The 12,992-nt window shown below is 39.6% G+C and overlaps 2 protein-coding genes across 2 annotated transcripts; one reads left to right on the forward strand and one right to left on the reverse strand.

Annotated features, from left to right (window-relative positions):
• Nucleotides 1–2,841: 2,841 nt before the first annotated feature.
• LOC117791019 lies at nt 2,842–3,752 on the forward strand. Its single transcript, XM_034630647.1, has 3 exons — nt 2,842–2,916; nt 2,972–3,298; nt 3,369–3,752. Exons 1-3 carry the CDS (start codon nt 2,869–2,871, stop codon nt 3,714–3,716), a joined length of 723 nt encoding a protein of 240 aa, XP_034486538.1. The 5' UTR covers nt 2,842–2,868; the 3' UTR covers nt 3,717–3,752.
• A 942-nt stretch (nt 3,753–4,694) lies between these two features.
• On the reverse strand, nt 4,695–6,406 carry LOC117790301. The gene is given in 3 exon segments (XM_034629710.1): nt 4,695–5,562; nt 5,901–6,321; nt 6,323–6,406. Coding segments are annotated over 3 exon segments (1,176 nt in total). The 5' UTR covers nt 6,392–6,406; the 3' UTR covers nt 4,695–4,876.
• Nucleotides 6,407–12,992: the final 6,586 nt, after the last annotated feature.

Genomic DNA, 12,992 nt, shown 5'->3' on the forward strand with positions numbered 1-12,992 from the left:
CAGTGTAAGATTCCCTTCACAAATAAATGCGTCTTTTTAGCGACAACTATTTAAGTAAGTTTAGTATGTTTCCTTCTAATTTTCCCCTCAGAAAGTGCAACATTAAGTGAAACCTTTGAGTTCATATAAAATTGCACTTCGATCTGCAAAGTTGTGGTGCTCTATTCAAACGTAACGGCATGATTTCTATGTATTGAACAATACTATTTCACATTTCTCATTTCACAGTTCACAGTTTTCATTTATTAACTAATTTCGGATTTACGTAATCCCCAAAGTGTTCAGGCCTCAACGACGCTGTTTACACGCAACCACAGTCGAGGTCAATGATCAGTGAAATTTACTTTCAAAAAACAAATCTGCTTTTCAGCTTTTCTGTTGACTGAAAAGCGCTCAGCTTGAGCGGAAGCCTAAGCGTTATTTAGATTAATTTGTAGGTAATATCGAATGCCGAAAAACAAGCCAAAAATATTAATGATATTTCTATCTAAGAGATCATTTGTAATGTGGCTCAGCTTTTGACCAGCTTGTTGAAAGAGTAGAGTCATTATAATCACCATCATTATCATTGTCTGCCTACAACTACATACTTAGGTGTGATGGTATGTAAAGATATCCATTAGACGTCTATAGTAAAGCCCCAACCCAATCAAATCACGACAATGGGGCGCTGCATTTTACCACACTTGAAATCGCAATATAATGAATACATCTGCATAATTAATTCCCACTAACGAAGATGTTGAGTTAATGAGTTGGATGGATGTTTTGCACCAAAATTGAAGGCAACACAGACGCGCAGGTTGTTGACTTATTCGTCTCCATCTTCGTCTTCTTCTTCGTGTACGCCTTTATTGTTAATTTCTGGGAGTAAGTTGAGCCCACTTTCAGTTTCAATGCGCCATTGTCTATGCACTTGGTAACAGCTGTCACATCAAGCGGTGCCGCATTTAAGCCATTTGCCACACAGATCTATTTTTAATGATGGTCATTTTGAGGACTTGATATTTGCTTAACATTTGGCACAACAAACTTACCATCATTTTCAATTTGGCAAATGAAGCGTTGTTTTAAATCGCCACTGATGTACTTTTAATTATTTATTTGGAAATGTACTTAATTATTCAAAAATAAGTGTATCTTGTGCACTTATCGTCAACGTCCTGCAGCTTCTACCAGATTAAGACTCTAAATAATCCAAGGTTGACTTATTGTTATCTGATAATCGTGTGGCTTTTATCAGAGGTGCTGCAGTTTCATTTAATGGATTCAACATGCACGAATCGAATCGATTTCAGCTCATTTCTCACCATTAAATATGCATTGTTTTTTGCGTCAGCCGAACGCGCCTTGCCAAAAACTAGGTTATAACCTTGAAATATACAAAAGAAACGTTGAACATTTCAAAGTTATCAATAAATTCATGGCACAGCGACACAAAGGGGACATCGTATCAAAAGAAAGCCACACAAACCGAGCTAGAAGAGACAAAAAAAAAAAAACAAATAAATAAATATATTTAAATCCATGCTAAGCTTCATTAAAATGCTAAACATTTGAAGTCACAGTTGCCGTTGCGCAATACCACTAAAAGATATTTCAAAAGGCCGGGAAACAGCTTAGATTATTGCATTTGAAATTGCCAAAGGTCAGGCGGCATCATAACGGTGCAGCAAGCGCATCCCAGACAATCTATGTGTTAGTCTTTGGCCGTGTCAACACCATCATCAACATCATCACAATCATCATCATCGTCATCATCTGCGTTGTTGCTACATACGACGCCTGCGTGGCGACTTAAAGTTGTTTGGCAACAACAAACCGAATGACAATTAACTATATAACGAAAAAAAAATTTGTACAAATTGACAACGGCCGCTGTGAGAGTGAAAGAAGAGAGGAAACAAGCCGAAAAACTGGATTTATAATTTCAATGGCCAAACACGCAAGAAACCAAGCCAAGGTCACCACAAAGCAGCGAAGCTGCGAAAGAAATTGTGGAATAATTGGACGACTATTAACGTGGCTTGTCTCTCTGCCATTCAGGATTGCTCACAGAATCACTTTGTGAGACTTGTTGTAACATGTACACTTGCAATTATCGAGACGGTAGCACATGTTGCTGATAATGATGATAATGATGTTTGCCGAAGATGAAGATGAAGATCTTCGCATTCGCAGAAGTGACTGCGACGTGTTAAACATGTTTTCAGCGCTCTGAAATCCGGTTGCTCAAAAATGCGTAAAGTGGGACGATGTCGCTCCTTTGCAAATATTGCAAACAGCAATAACAACACTCGCTATTATTATTAAATGCCCGACAAGTGGCCGGGCAAAATGCCAAAATACAAAAACATCAAATCAATTAACAACAGCACAGAAATGTTCAATCCAACGATCGCAGCTCTCATATTAATATTGCTGTTGTTGTTGTCGTTGATGATTTTTTTTTTTTTTTTTTTTTTTTTGGCTGTTGCTGTCTATTTGTTGTGGCCTCATTGGGCAGGTGTTGATCAATACCAATAAAAATGCAACTAGCTGGGGACTGGCCCATTGCGTAAATTGAAGCATCAGCTTCAGTTTCGAGTTGTGCCACACCCCACCCTATAAAATGATCACAATGAGAATAAGTTGCCACAGCAGTTGCCGCAACTTTTAGGTGTTGCGTAAGCGAGGCCTAAACTTGAACTACATTGCGGACAGCTGATAATGCTTATCGCCTGTAATGTGAACTTGAGTTAGCCCGAAATGGGTTATCAACGAGCAAGTAGCGAACTCATGTCTCAAAATTCATAAATTCATGTTGCTACGAATTTGGCAGCTAGTTAGTATTTGTTGGCACCTAGAACTGGAAAGCAATTTACAAACATGCGTCTGCTGCTGCTGCTGCTGGCAGCATGCCTCTGGATGACAGTGGTAAGAACAGACAATGATGCAGACAAAAACAAAAATGTTAACTCTTAACTAACAGGCTGTGAGCTCTACGATGTTGCAAGGCGAACAGCGCAGCATTCAGAAATGTCTGCAGAACTTTGGCGGACTTAATGCGGCGAATGCGGAGCGTCTGCAACGGTACACACAGTGGTCGGACAGCTATGAGGAAGTGCCCTGCTTTACGCAGTGTTATCTGCTTGAAATGTTTGACTTCTATCACGATCAGGCGGGCTTCGACGAGCGTCGCATTAAGCAGCACTTCGGAGCTGCCGTCTACGAGGCTTGCAGTGAGCGTTTGAAGCTGGGCGACCTCAAGCAGAGCAGCTGTGAGCATGCCTATGCGGGCTTTCACTGCATTGTCAGCGTGAGTGTGATAAGAGATAAGCGATGAGCGATAAGCGAGCAGTGACCTTTTAAACTGATTACATTTGCAGCTGGAAAATGATCCGTTCATATTGATTGAGAACATGCAAAATGCGACGCGTGCTGCCAAGTCCGCCATGAAGAAATGCCTGCAGCAGATGGACCAAGTGGAGTGGAATCGACTTGGCGACTACGCGCGCTTTCCGGTCACCGAGCCCATACCCTGTTTCACGCGCTGCTTCATCTCCGAGCTGCAGCTGTTCGATGAGCGCACTCGACGCTGGCGTGTGCCCGCCATGCGGCAGGCTTTGGGGGTGCCACTTGTGGGCGCCCATGTGGCTGGTTGCGCCCAGCGTCGTGGTCGCAATCCCTGCTCAACCATGTACCAGCAGTTTACCTGCTTTGTGCTGGCCATTTAGTAGTCATAAGTTACATTTACAATACACACAATCAGCGCCGTTGCTACGAAAAGTTGCTCCCGGGGCAATTTTTTTTTAGCAACACATTTTTTAAGCAAATAAACAAAACAAAGATAATTCCTTCAAAAACATATTAAATTGACAACTGCAGTGTCAAAAATTTTTACTAAAATTAATTAAATGTAACTACAATAAAAATTTATAACATTTTATAATTAGCTAGTTAGCAGTTTGAACACTTTTATCTCCGAGACTATTCGAGTTAGAGGAACCAAATTGGGTGACAATACTCTTAGGATGTTGACCTATCGGAAGTTAATTTTAAAATTTGGCCAGGACCACGTCAGCCCTTGTTTTTTTTTAGTTAAATCAAATATTTGAGACTTCTTTGACTTTTAAAGTGCTAAGTCGTTGCCATTTAAACCGCATATTGTCAGAATTTAACAATACCATCCTGAATACATACTTTAAAAATACATGATAAAATTAAGAATTTTAAACTTTAATTTTATAATGGTTTGCTTTCTCTAAAATTGTAAAATTGATTTAAGGTCCACCAAATTGAGGTAATTAATTGTTAGCTTTTATGAAAGCAAAATCATAAATTACTTTACCCATATTTTGGAGATATTCGATTGATAGTCTCTGCTTAGTCTCTCTTGTAAGAGATCGTAAGTGGTTCAAATTCATTTGAAGTTTGCTAAATAAACGATGTACTAATGCTGATGTGATGTGAATCGTTTAAAAATCGTTGTCAAATTCATTGTATGCTTTTCAAGTTCACTGTCCAATTTGGATTTAGTGTTAAAGTCCTGTTTATTAATTCAAATCATCAGAAACAATAAAAAGTGCCTCAAATCTCAATTTTAGTTGCTAAATGATGGGGTCGATTGATTCTAAAAATGGAATTCGAAATGTAGCAGTTTCTGGTATGGTTTTGCTATCATCTGCAGCCACATATTAAAATTGTTTTCGCACTTTTCGCTGTTTGATTTATTTAATCTCAGGCCCAACCCCTAAAATTTTTTCTAAGCTCAAACTCTTTTTGAAATATTGGCGCCCCTAATATCTTAGCGCCCGGGGCGATTGTCCCCCTTGCCCCCCCCTCGAAACGGCGCTGCACACAATGTTGCAGCTTGGACAGCTAAAACTAAACTAGTTTAATTTGTTGCTTGTTGTGGTTGTTGTTGTTGCAGATTGCCATTATGTAGCTCCCAGCAGAGATACTCTGCGTACATCCAGGCGCACTTGTTGCCAGCCAGACTTCGCTGCTCCTGGCTAAGACGGCAGCCACTGTAATCCGGCTGCAGATCCTGTCGGCTGGGGCCAAAGGCTTGCTGCCAATTTAACAGCTGCCAATTGCCGGCCTCGTCATAGAAGTGCAATGCATCAGCGAAGCATTGAAACAGACAGGGAATGGATTCCTTTGAGCTGAGTTTGCTGTACTGCAGCAGCTGCACATTGGTGGCATTCAGCTTGCTGGTGCACTGCAGCAATGTGCTGATGCTGTTGCCGGCATGCAGCTCCGCCTGCTTGAGGCAACGCAGACCACGATGCGCATAGCTGCAACCGTCTCGAGATTTGCGGTGCAACTCGTAGTTGCAATAGTTGTAGATGTCAGCGCCCAGCTCGTCGACCAGTCGCTGCTTATGCCACTTGTTGGCCTCAATGTCGAACCAGCCCTTCTCGCTGGCCAGACAGCGCATCAGACATGGCACCTCCTCGCTGGTCCACTCGGCATAGCGCAACAGCTTGGCCAGATCGCTGCCAATGCGTTCGGGTGTGCTGAGCTCATGCAGGCATTTGTCCAGTATGTGTGCATCAGCTGTTAAATCAGCCAGAGTCTGTGAAATTTGTGAGTTTGTGAATTGAAATTCATTGGTTAAATGCCACTCGAAAACGCACCATGCCACAAAATGCCAACAAGATGATAAGCAGACGCATCTTGACACTCGGAATGAACAGTCTCAACTGCTGAGCGTCAGACACTGCCTGCCACATGACATGCAACTCGGCTTATCAGCAGCGCCTTGAGATAAGGCCAATGATCGCGAGTTCAACGAATGCTAAATGCAAAGATTGTGTATGGAAGTACCACAAGTACCACAAGTTCCACTCTCTGTTTCATTTCAAGACTGCATTTTATTCAACATAATAATAAACAACTTAATTAACCATAGATCATGCGCACCACTTGGCGATTGATGGGCAGCCAGCAGGAGAAGACACGATGGGCCCAGGTGCACACATCCGACTCCGCCTCATTGTGATCGATGCATTTCTCCAGTCCATGACGCACTTTCTCCGCATTCTTGAAGTTGTTGTACGTGAACTGTGTTATCATTGCATTCTCCAGGAATCCCTTGCGATCCGCAAAGAGTCCCATTTTCTCCACAAAGCACTTCACATAGCACTTGGTGTGACGATGCTCGGGAAACTCGTAATTCAGGAACTTCTCGTAAATGTCATCGGGCACTTGATTATCCACACGGCACTCCTCGTGCGCCTCCACAGCATCATCATGCGTGCGAATCTGAAACTTGGCGGTCACCTGCAACATAAAACAGCAAAGGACTGTCACATGAAAGCCCAAGGACAAGTGAGTTGGCTACAATTACCTGGGCAACGGCCACAGCAGCCACTGCAACGCCAAGTAAAAAGCTGTAGAGTTTCATTTTATCGGATGCTGACTTGACTTGACTGACTTCTGGCAGGGCTCGTGTGCGAATGTGCCAAGCGACTAAGTCGCACCAAGATTTTCCATAATTTGTATGCAGCCAATCGGCGCTGCCAGCTCTCAAGCCAGATAAATAAAAAAAAAAAAAAAAAAAAAAAATATTTATATATGTACAAAAAAAGCGAAACCAAGACGCTGGCTGAAAGCAGAGTAAATAACATGCCAAACCCGTTGCGAACTGGGCTGGATTGTCCAATGCTGCAAGTGGTGCGGTGGGGACAGCATTGCACAGTGGTCGATTCTGCTTAACTGGGTGGCAATAATACAAAATTAAAAATTTTAATTTTGTTGATATTCTTTATTTTCTTGCAAACTAACACTCCGTCAATATTTATTCTAGTGTTCACATATATTTCCTATCGATAATCAAGCAGTCGTGAGCGTGCAAAACTTACGATAGTTTTCTGCCCATATCTGAATTCATATTCGCGCTTTTTTAATGTTTTCATAATTTTATTGAAATAATTGTTAAACATTAACAAAGTTGGTATGTATTTAATAAAAAAAATATTCGTGTGTTCTGTACATGTATGTATTAGTGGTAAATTGATGTAGAACTTAACATTTGTTTAGAGTATTTTCTGACCAACACACCCGAGACTTTCTTGGAACAGAATCCTTATACCTTATTATTTCTTATTAATTCCTTATGTGTTTCTTACTATGCTCCTTAGTGCATTGTCCAGTGCCAAAATGATCTGCTACTTTATGCTCATCTTGAATATGTTCCGATTTAAAAAGCACGCGTATTTTCACAAAGGAAGAGGTCAAGAAACTGATAGAAAATATCGTCGAATAATTATTGTTAGTACCTATTTTTCATCTTCATATTTTTTTTTACTCTAAATAATTTAATAAACAATTCTAAAGTATTAAAAAAATAAAATCTTTTAAATTTTTTAAAAAAAATGTTTTTTTTATTTTAAAAATAAAAAAAAGATCAAGAAACTGATAGAAAATATCGGCGAATAATTATTTTTAAACACCTTTTTTCTTCTTCATATTTTTTTTACTCTAAATAATTTAATAAACAATTCTAAAGTATTAAAAAATAAAATCTATTAATTTTTTTTGAAAATATTTTTTTTATTTTAAAAGTAAAAAATATAATTGTAGTAAAATTGGCTTCGATTATTTACAAATTTATAAAAATATAAAAAAAAAATATTATATTTTTAGTTTGCAAGCTATTAATAAATGCTTGACAGATTGACAAAATCGACCACTGTGCGGTGGTGTTGGCGGTGGTGCTGCTGCTGGCTGGCTGGTTGTGCCTGTGGTGCTTGGCGGTACCCTTGCGTCAGTTTGCTCTTAAAAAACGAGTAAGTGAAGCAGCGACGTCTGCGAAACTAGTTTGGGCTTGGGTTTGGGTCTGAGTTTGCTTTTGTTGGGACGGCTTCGCTGTCAACAGCATTGTTGGGACGCGTTGGCTTAACTGGATTATATAATCGACGTTAACGCTGACGCCGACGTCGACGTTGACGTCGCAGTCGCAGTCGACGACGACTGCGTTGGCGATTTAGTGCAGTGGTTACGTTTTGTTTAAGCCAATTAAACGATTTGTTTTTGTGCCACAAAATTCACTTGGCCTGTGCCACACATTTATGGCGCCCAGATGTTGTTGTAGTTGTTGTTCTTGTTGTTTTTTGAAAAATGTGTGTATTTTGGTTGTTTTTTTTGCAGCCATTTTACTACGGCAAATTCTAACACCTCGTCGTCGGCAGTTTGCCGCACACTTCCGCACTGAAAATGGTGGCCTGGTTCGCTCACTGGCAGCCATTTTAACCTGCCACATAGCGGTGCAGTGAAATAGAGAGAAAAAAGAATACGAAAATAAATACGACTATATTGTTTGTTTACTTTTCGTTTTTTTTTTTTTTTATTTTATGTCGCGCGACTGCAGACCCCAAATAAATTAAATAAATTATTCAATTGAATTTATTTATTACCAACCATTTTGGTGGCCCAGCGGACTTTTGCATTTGTGTAATTAACGGCAGGTGGTGAAAAATGCACAGATTGCCAGCATTCCAGAATTGTTGTCCAGGTTGACGGTTGTCAGTAACGCTGCCTTGGGATTCTTTTCCGAATGCACATATACATAGGCGTAGAGTTACAAAGGAACCGAGTTACCAGGCAACCATTTTAGTCAGATAAATAGATAAAGATTGTAAGCTATTATATGAACGCTTTGGGTCTCAGCCTCTGTTTTTTGGCTGGCACTCAAAATATAAAGGTTGAAAAATATATGAATATCTGCTTTTCATTTTGCGTGCTACAATTTTATGTTGAACCAAACCCCAACTGTTCTAATGGCCACCATTTTCAGTCAACTTTTAACCTTTGATGCCATAAATTGAACAAACTGCTGCCACCAATGGCTCACACCAAGAGAAGTGTATAATATTTATATAACAATTCAGAAATATTTGCAATACACTTTACGACTGAATTTTTTGTGAAGCTATTTATTGAAAATTCTAATATGTGAAATATTAAAATATTATATTTAATTGAATTTTGTTAGTATTGAAAACTCTTATATGTTTAATGTAACAAAATTAAATTTAATTGAATTTTGTAAGTTTTACAAATATTTAGTTTCTGAGAGCTTGTTCAACATTTTTTATAATGTGATGTGATGTTTAAAAATGTTATTTTCGTTTTTAATAAGAATTGTGAAACTATACTTTAAACATCAAAGTAAGTGCTTAATTACAATTGAGAGCTAATAATAACAATAAAATATTGCCGGACCTTTTATAAAGTTGAAAAATATTATATATTTTGAAAGTTGTGTCTTTTGGCTGACACTAGGTGGATTTATTAATGTCAATATGTCAATATCACAAGCAACTACCGACAAAAAACTTGGCAAAGAACATTTAATAATTGATTGGGTGAATCGTTTCTGTTAGCTTAATAGATTGCAATTCTTGAAGTTTAAAGCTTTTAACATTGTTAGACTTTGGTAAAAGTATCTCAACAAGCCAAAAGCATAAAGTAAACATCATAGAATTTCATTGTTGTTCCATGGTGCACTACAAAAAAAAAAAAACCAAGTCCCAGTGCAATTAAAAAAACAAATTCCAAAAAAGTTACATGCAAAACTACACGGTGCTTTGTGTTGGTTTGCATGTCAGGGTTTTGTTTTGTTGTTGTTGTCTCTTTGTTTTGTTTTTTTATTTTTTTTGTAGCAGAAACCAAATGCAAATTCAATTGCACGTCGTATGCATGCTGGCTGTGTGCCACAGGATATCCGACTGGCAGCCATTTTAGGCATATCGAAATCCTTGACCAGCAGCGACAGCCAAAACTTAACATTAAAATTGCAAGGCTTTTGCAAGGCCTGGAAACTAGCAATAGCTGCACTGAAACAACAAGCAACTACAACAGCAACAACAACAATAACAACAAACAACAATCACACTTGCTGGAGAAAACACTTATGGAGTTTTGCAATTTTTAGGTCTTGTTTTCTTCAACGTCTATAAATCACAAATTGAGCTTCATTACTTCCCAAACGCCTATTCCTGTTTCCATGCCTGTCCCTCTCTCTGTCTCTCTCTCTCTCTATATATATATATATCTGTTCCTTTTCTGTCGCTGCCTCTGTATTTGGCTCGTATATTATGAGCTCATATTAAAACATTTTACACACAATTTCGTTGCAGTCGCCTGGTGAGCCTGCGGTCTGCCTGCCTGGTCCAGTCATGAATTATTATGCACCTAGGCGTATACGCAATGTTTAATTTTCAACTCGAGCTGCAGAGCGCGCGCGCTACACACACATAAATTCTACGGCCGCCGACAAACGACTTGTTCAATTTCTCTATATTTTTGCGGCCTTCCTTTGCCAAAGAAGACTTACAATCACCATTGCCAGAGCAAGAAAATATGTTCGAGTTTGCTAAGGAGCAGGCACAATTTTTTGTGTTTTGTGTTTTTTGTTTTTACTTTTCAGAATTTTTTTATGCAACTCTCGCCGCTTGCCTAGAAACTGATGCAGGCCAGCCACGTACACATGTCGAGAAGTAACTGCAGTCGAGCCAGCGAGGTTACCGATCCATTGCCATTGCTGTTGCATTTGCCTTTGCCTTTGCCCAGTGGCATTGTTGCTCTGCTAGTTGTGGTGGTCATTGCCCATCACCATCATCATCATCATCATCAACAGCGACGCAGCAGCAAAAATTTCAGCCATTTGTCCTGCATGCTTGCGGCATAAAAATATGCCAGGGCCAGCATTTTCATGCGGGTCATCTACTCTCAGCTACAGTTCCCAGTCTCCCAGTTCCCAGTCTCCCAGTTTCCTAGTTCCTGCTTCAACTTGCAGCATTTGAAAGTCATGTGCCGCCTTCCAGCGTCCATCGTCCATCGTCCATCGTCTATCGTCTGTTGTCCTATGTCTGGTGTCCACTGGGCGTTGCTTGTGTGGCAGAGAGTTTTGCACTTTTTGGCCAGCTTCTCAGTCTCTTCAATTTGGCTAGTCTGGCTGGGCCGCAGCCGGATTCAGAGCCTGCAAAAATCACACAAATAAAAAATACTGCTTGTTGGCCCAGCATGTAGTGTAAGTGGGAGGAAGGGGGTTGTAGCCGACAGTACGTTTAGCAAATGGACTCTGGCCTCAAATGCTGCTGGCACTTTCACAAAACATTTGAAATACAAATAAAAATCTGCATCATGTGTGTGTGTGTGGACGAGACGAAAGCTGCAGCTGGAAAGCATTTCAAATGCAAAATAAAATTTCATTTTGTTTTACTTTTCAGTTGGTCAGAGCAGCCCCTTACACCCTACACTTTACACCCTATATCCTACACCCTATACCCTAAATTCTACACCCGCAATCCGCAGCATTGTCTGCAAGTTGAACATGTTTGTTTACGCTTCATCATGTCGTCGTTAGTTGCTGCTTGCTGCTTGCTGCCTGCCAGAGTTGCCAGCTCTCTGTGCTGGTCAGGCGTCTGCACCATTGACACGATGACATTTTAATATGGCTCGTAACTTTTGTTTAGCTTAGACGACCAGCCTTCCCCACACCCCACTTACCTAGCTTCTTCACCAAGTGTCTTCACATTGACGTCGTCATTGCTGTTTAGCTCGTTGGAAGTTTGTGCTGATTTTTTTATTTTTTTTTTTGTTGCTTCTTACGTGCGTGTCATCAAGCAGCGCCAAGTGATTTGTATAAAGATTGAGATATACTCTATATGTACATAAGATAAAGCAGCAGCTGCTGCTTGATAGCAAAGACCGTTAATTCCATTCAATTCAATTCAATTCAATTTGATGCAATTTTATTAAATAATTTCCTATGCTTTCCACTGAGTAGGTTCCTTTTATTTAGGTAAATTGCTGTCTGATTTGTATTGAATTGAAATCCAAAGGTAATGTAGTGCATAAAATCAGAGTCATGCAGACATATATACATAACACGTATACACCACACCCACTGTACTGTACTATGGGTCGTATTGCACAGCCAGCACCTTTCGCCTGCTATGCATTCAATTTTTCATTACTCATGCTTCAATCAATCACAAAAATACGATTTTATTTCATTTTCATGCGTATTATAAGCGCTGATATTCACATTTCTTTTACAGCTCACATGTCGCGCACTCTGTTCGCTCGGTTCGGTTTGCTGGAGAGTGAGGCTGCATGTGTCGTGGCAACATGTGGTATGCGCAATATGCTTTGCATATTGCCAATCCAGCTGCCAACGTGAGTGTGCTTGTGTGTGTGTGCACAAATTGAAATTTATATTAATTTAAATGGGCAATTAAGCGGCAGCTATTTGAAAAGGTTTTTTGCATAAGCTGCGCCTTTACCAACGCCCAAAACGATGCGCTATAAAAATCGAAAAATCGAACCAGTGCCTGAATTTGTTGCCAATGTTGTGCTGTATCATCCAGTCGAAAGTCAGAGCGATTAAATATTAACATATACCTAATGAGATGAAAATCTGGTGAAGCAAATCAGCAAAAGCGATACAAAGTAAAGTAAAGTCTTAATTTAAAGCTAGTGGGCCGGTGCTACAGTCGAGCATACTCGACTGTCAGGACCCCGTTCTTACTATGGCAAAAACTAATAATGGAAAAAATTAAAGAATGTCTAGTTAACTTAAATGTATATTCTATCAGATTGGTTACGATGTCTCATAAAACATAAAAGATTTTCATACTAAGACTTGATTTTCACCCGATCGGTCCTATGATAGCTGAATGAAATAGTGATCTGGTTTGAACCAACATTGGACAGGATATATAAAACCAAGTTATATGCTTATTGTATCAGTTTGATTACGATATCTCATAAAACCATAAAGTTTTTCATACTAAAACTTGATTTTCGACCGATTGTTCCTATGGGCGCTATATGATATAGTGGTCCGATTTGAACCAACTTTGGACAGGATATATAAAACCAAGTAATATGCTTGTTGCATCAGTTTGGTTACAATATCTCATTAAACAAAAAAGTTCTTCATACTAATACTTGATTTTCAACCGATTGTTCCTATGGGCGCTATATGATGTAGTGGT

This window comes from Drosophila innubila (genome assembly GCF_004354385.1).
Source record: "Drosophila innubila isolate TH190305 chromosome 3R unlocalized genomic scaffold, UK_Dinn_1.0 2_E_3R, whole genome shotgun sequence".
Taxonomy (NCBI): Eukaryota; Metazoa; Arthropoda; class Insecta; order Diptera; family Drosophilidae; genus Drosophila; species Drosophila innubila.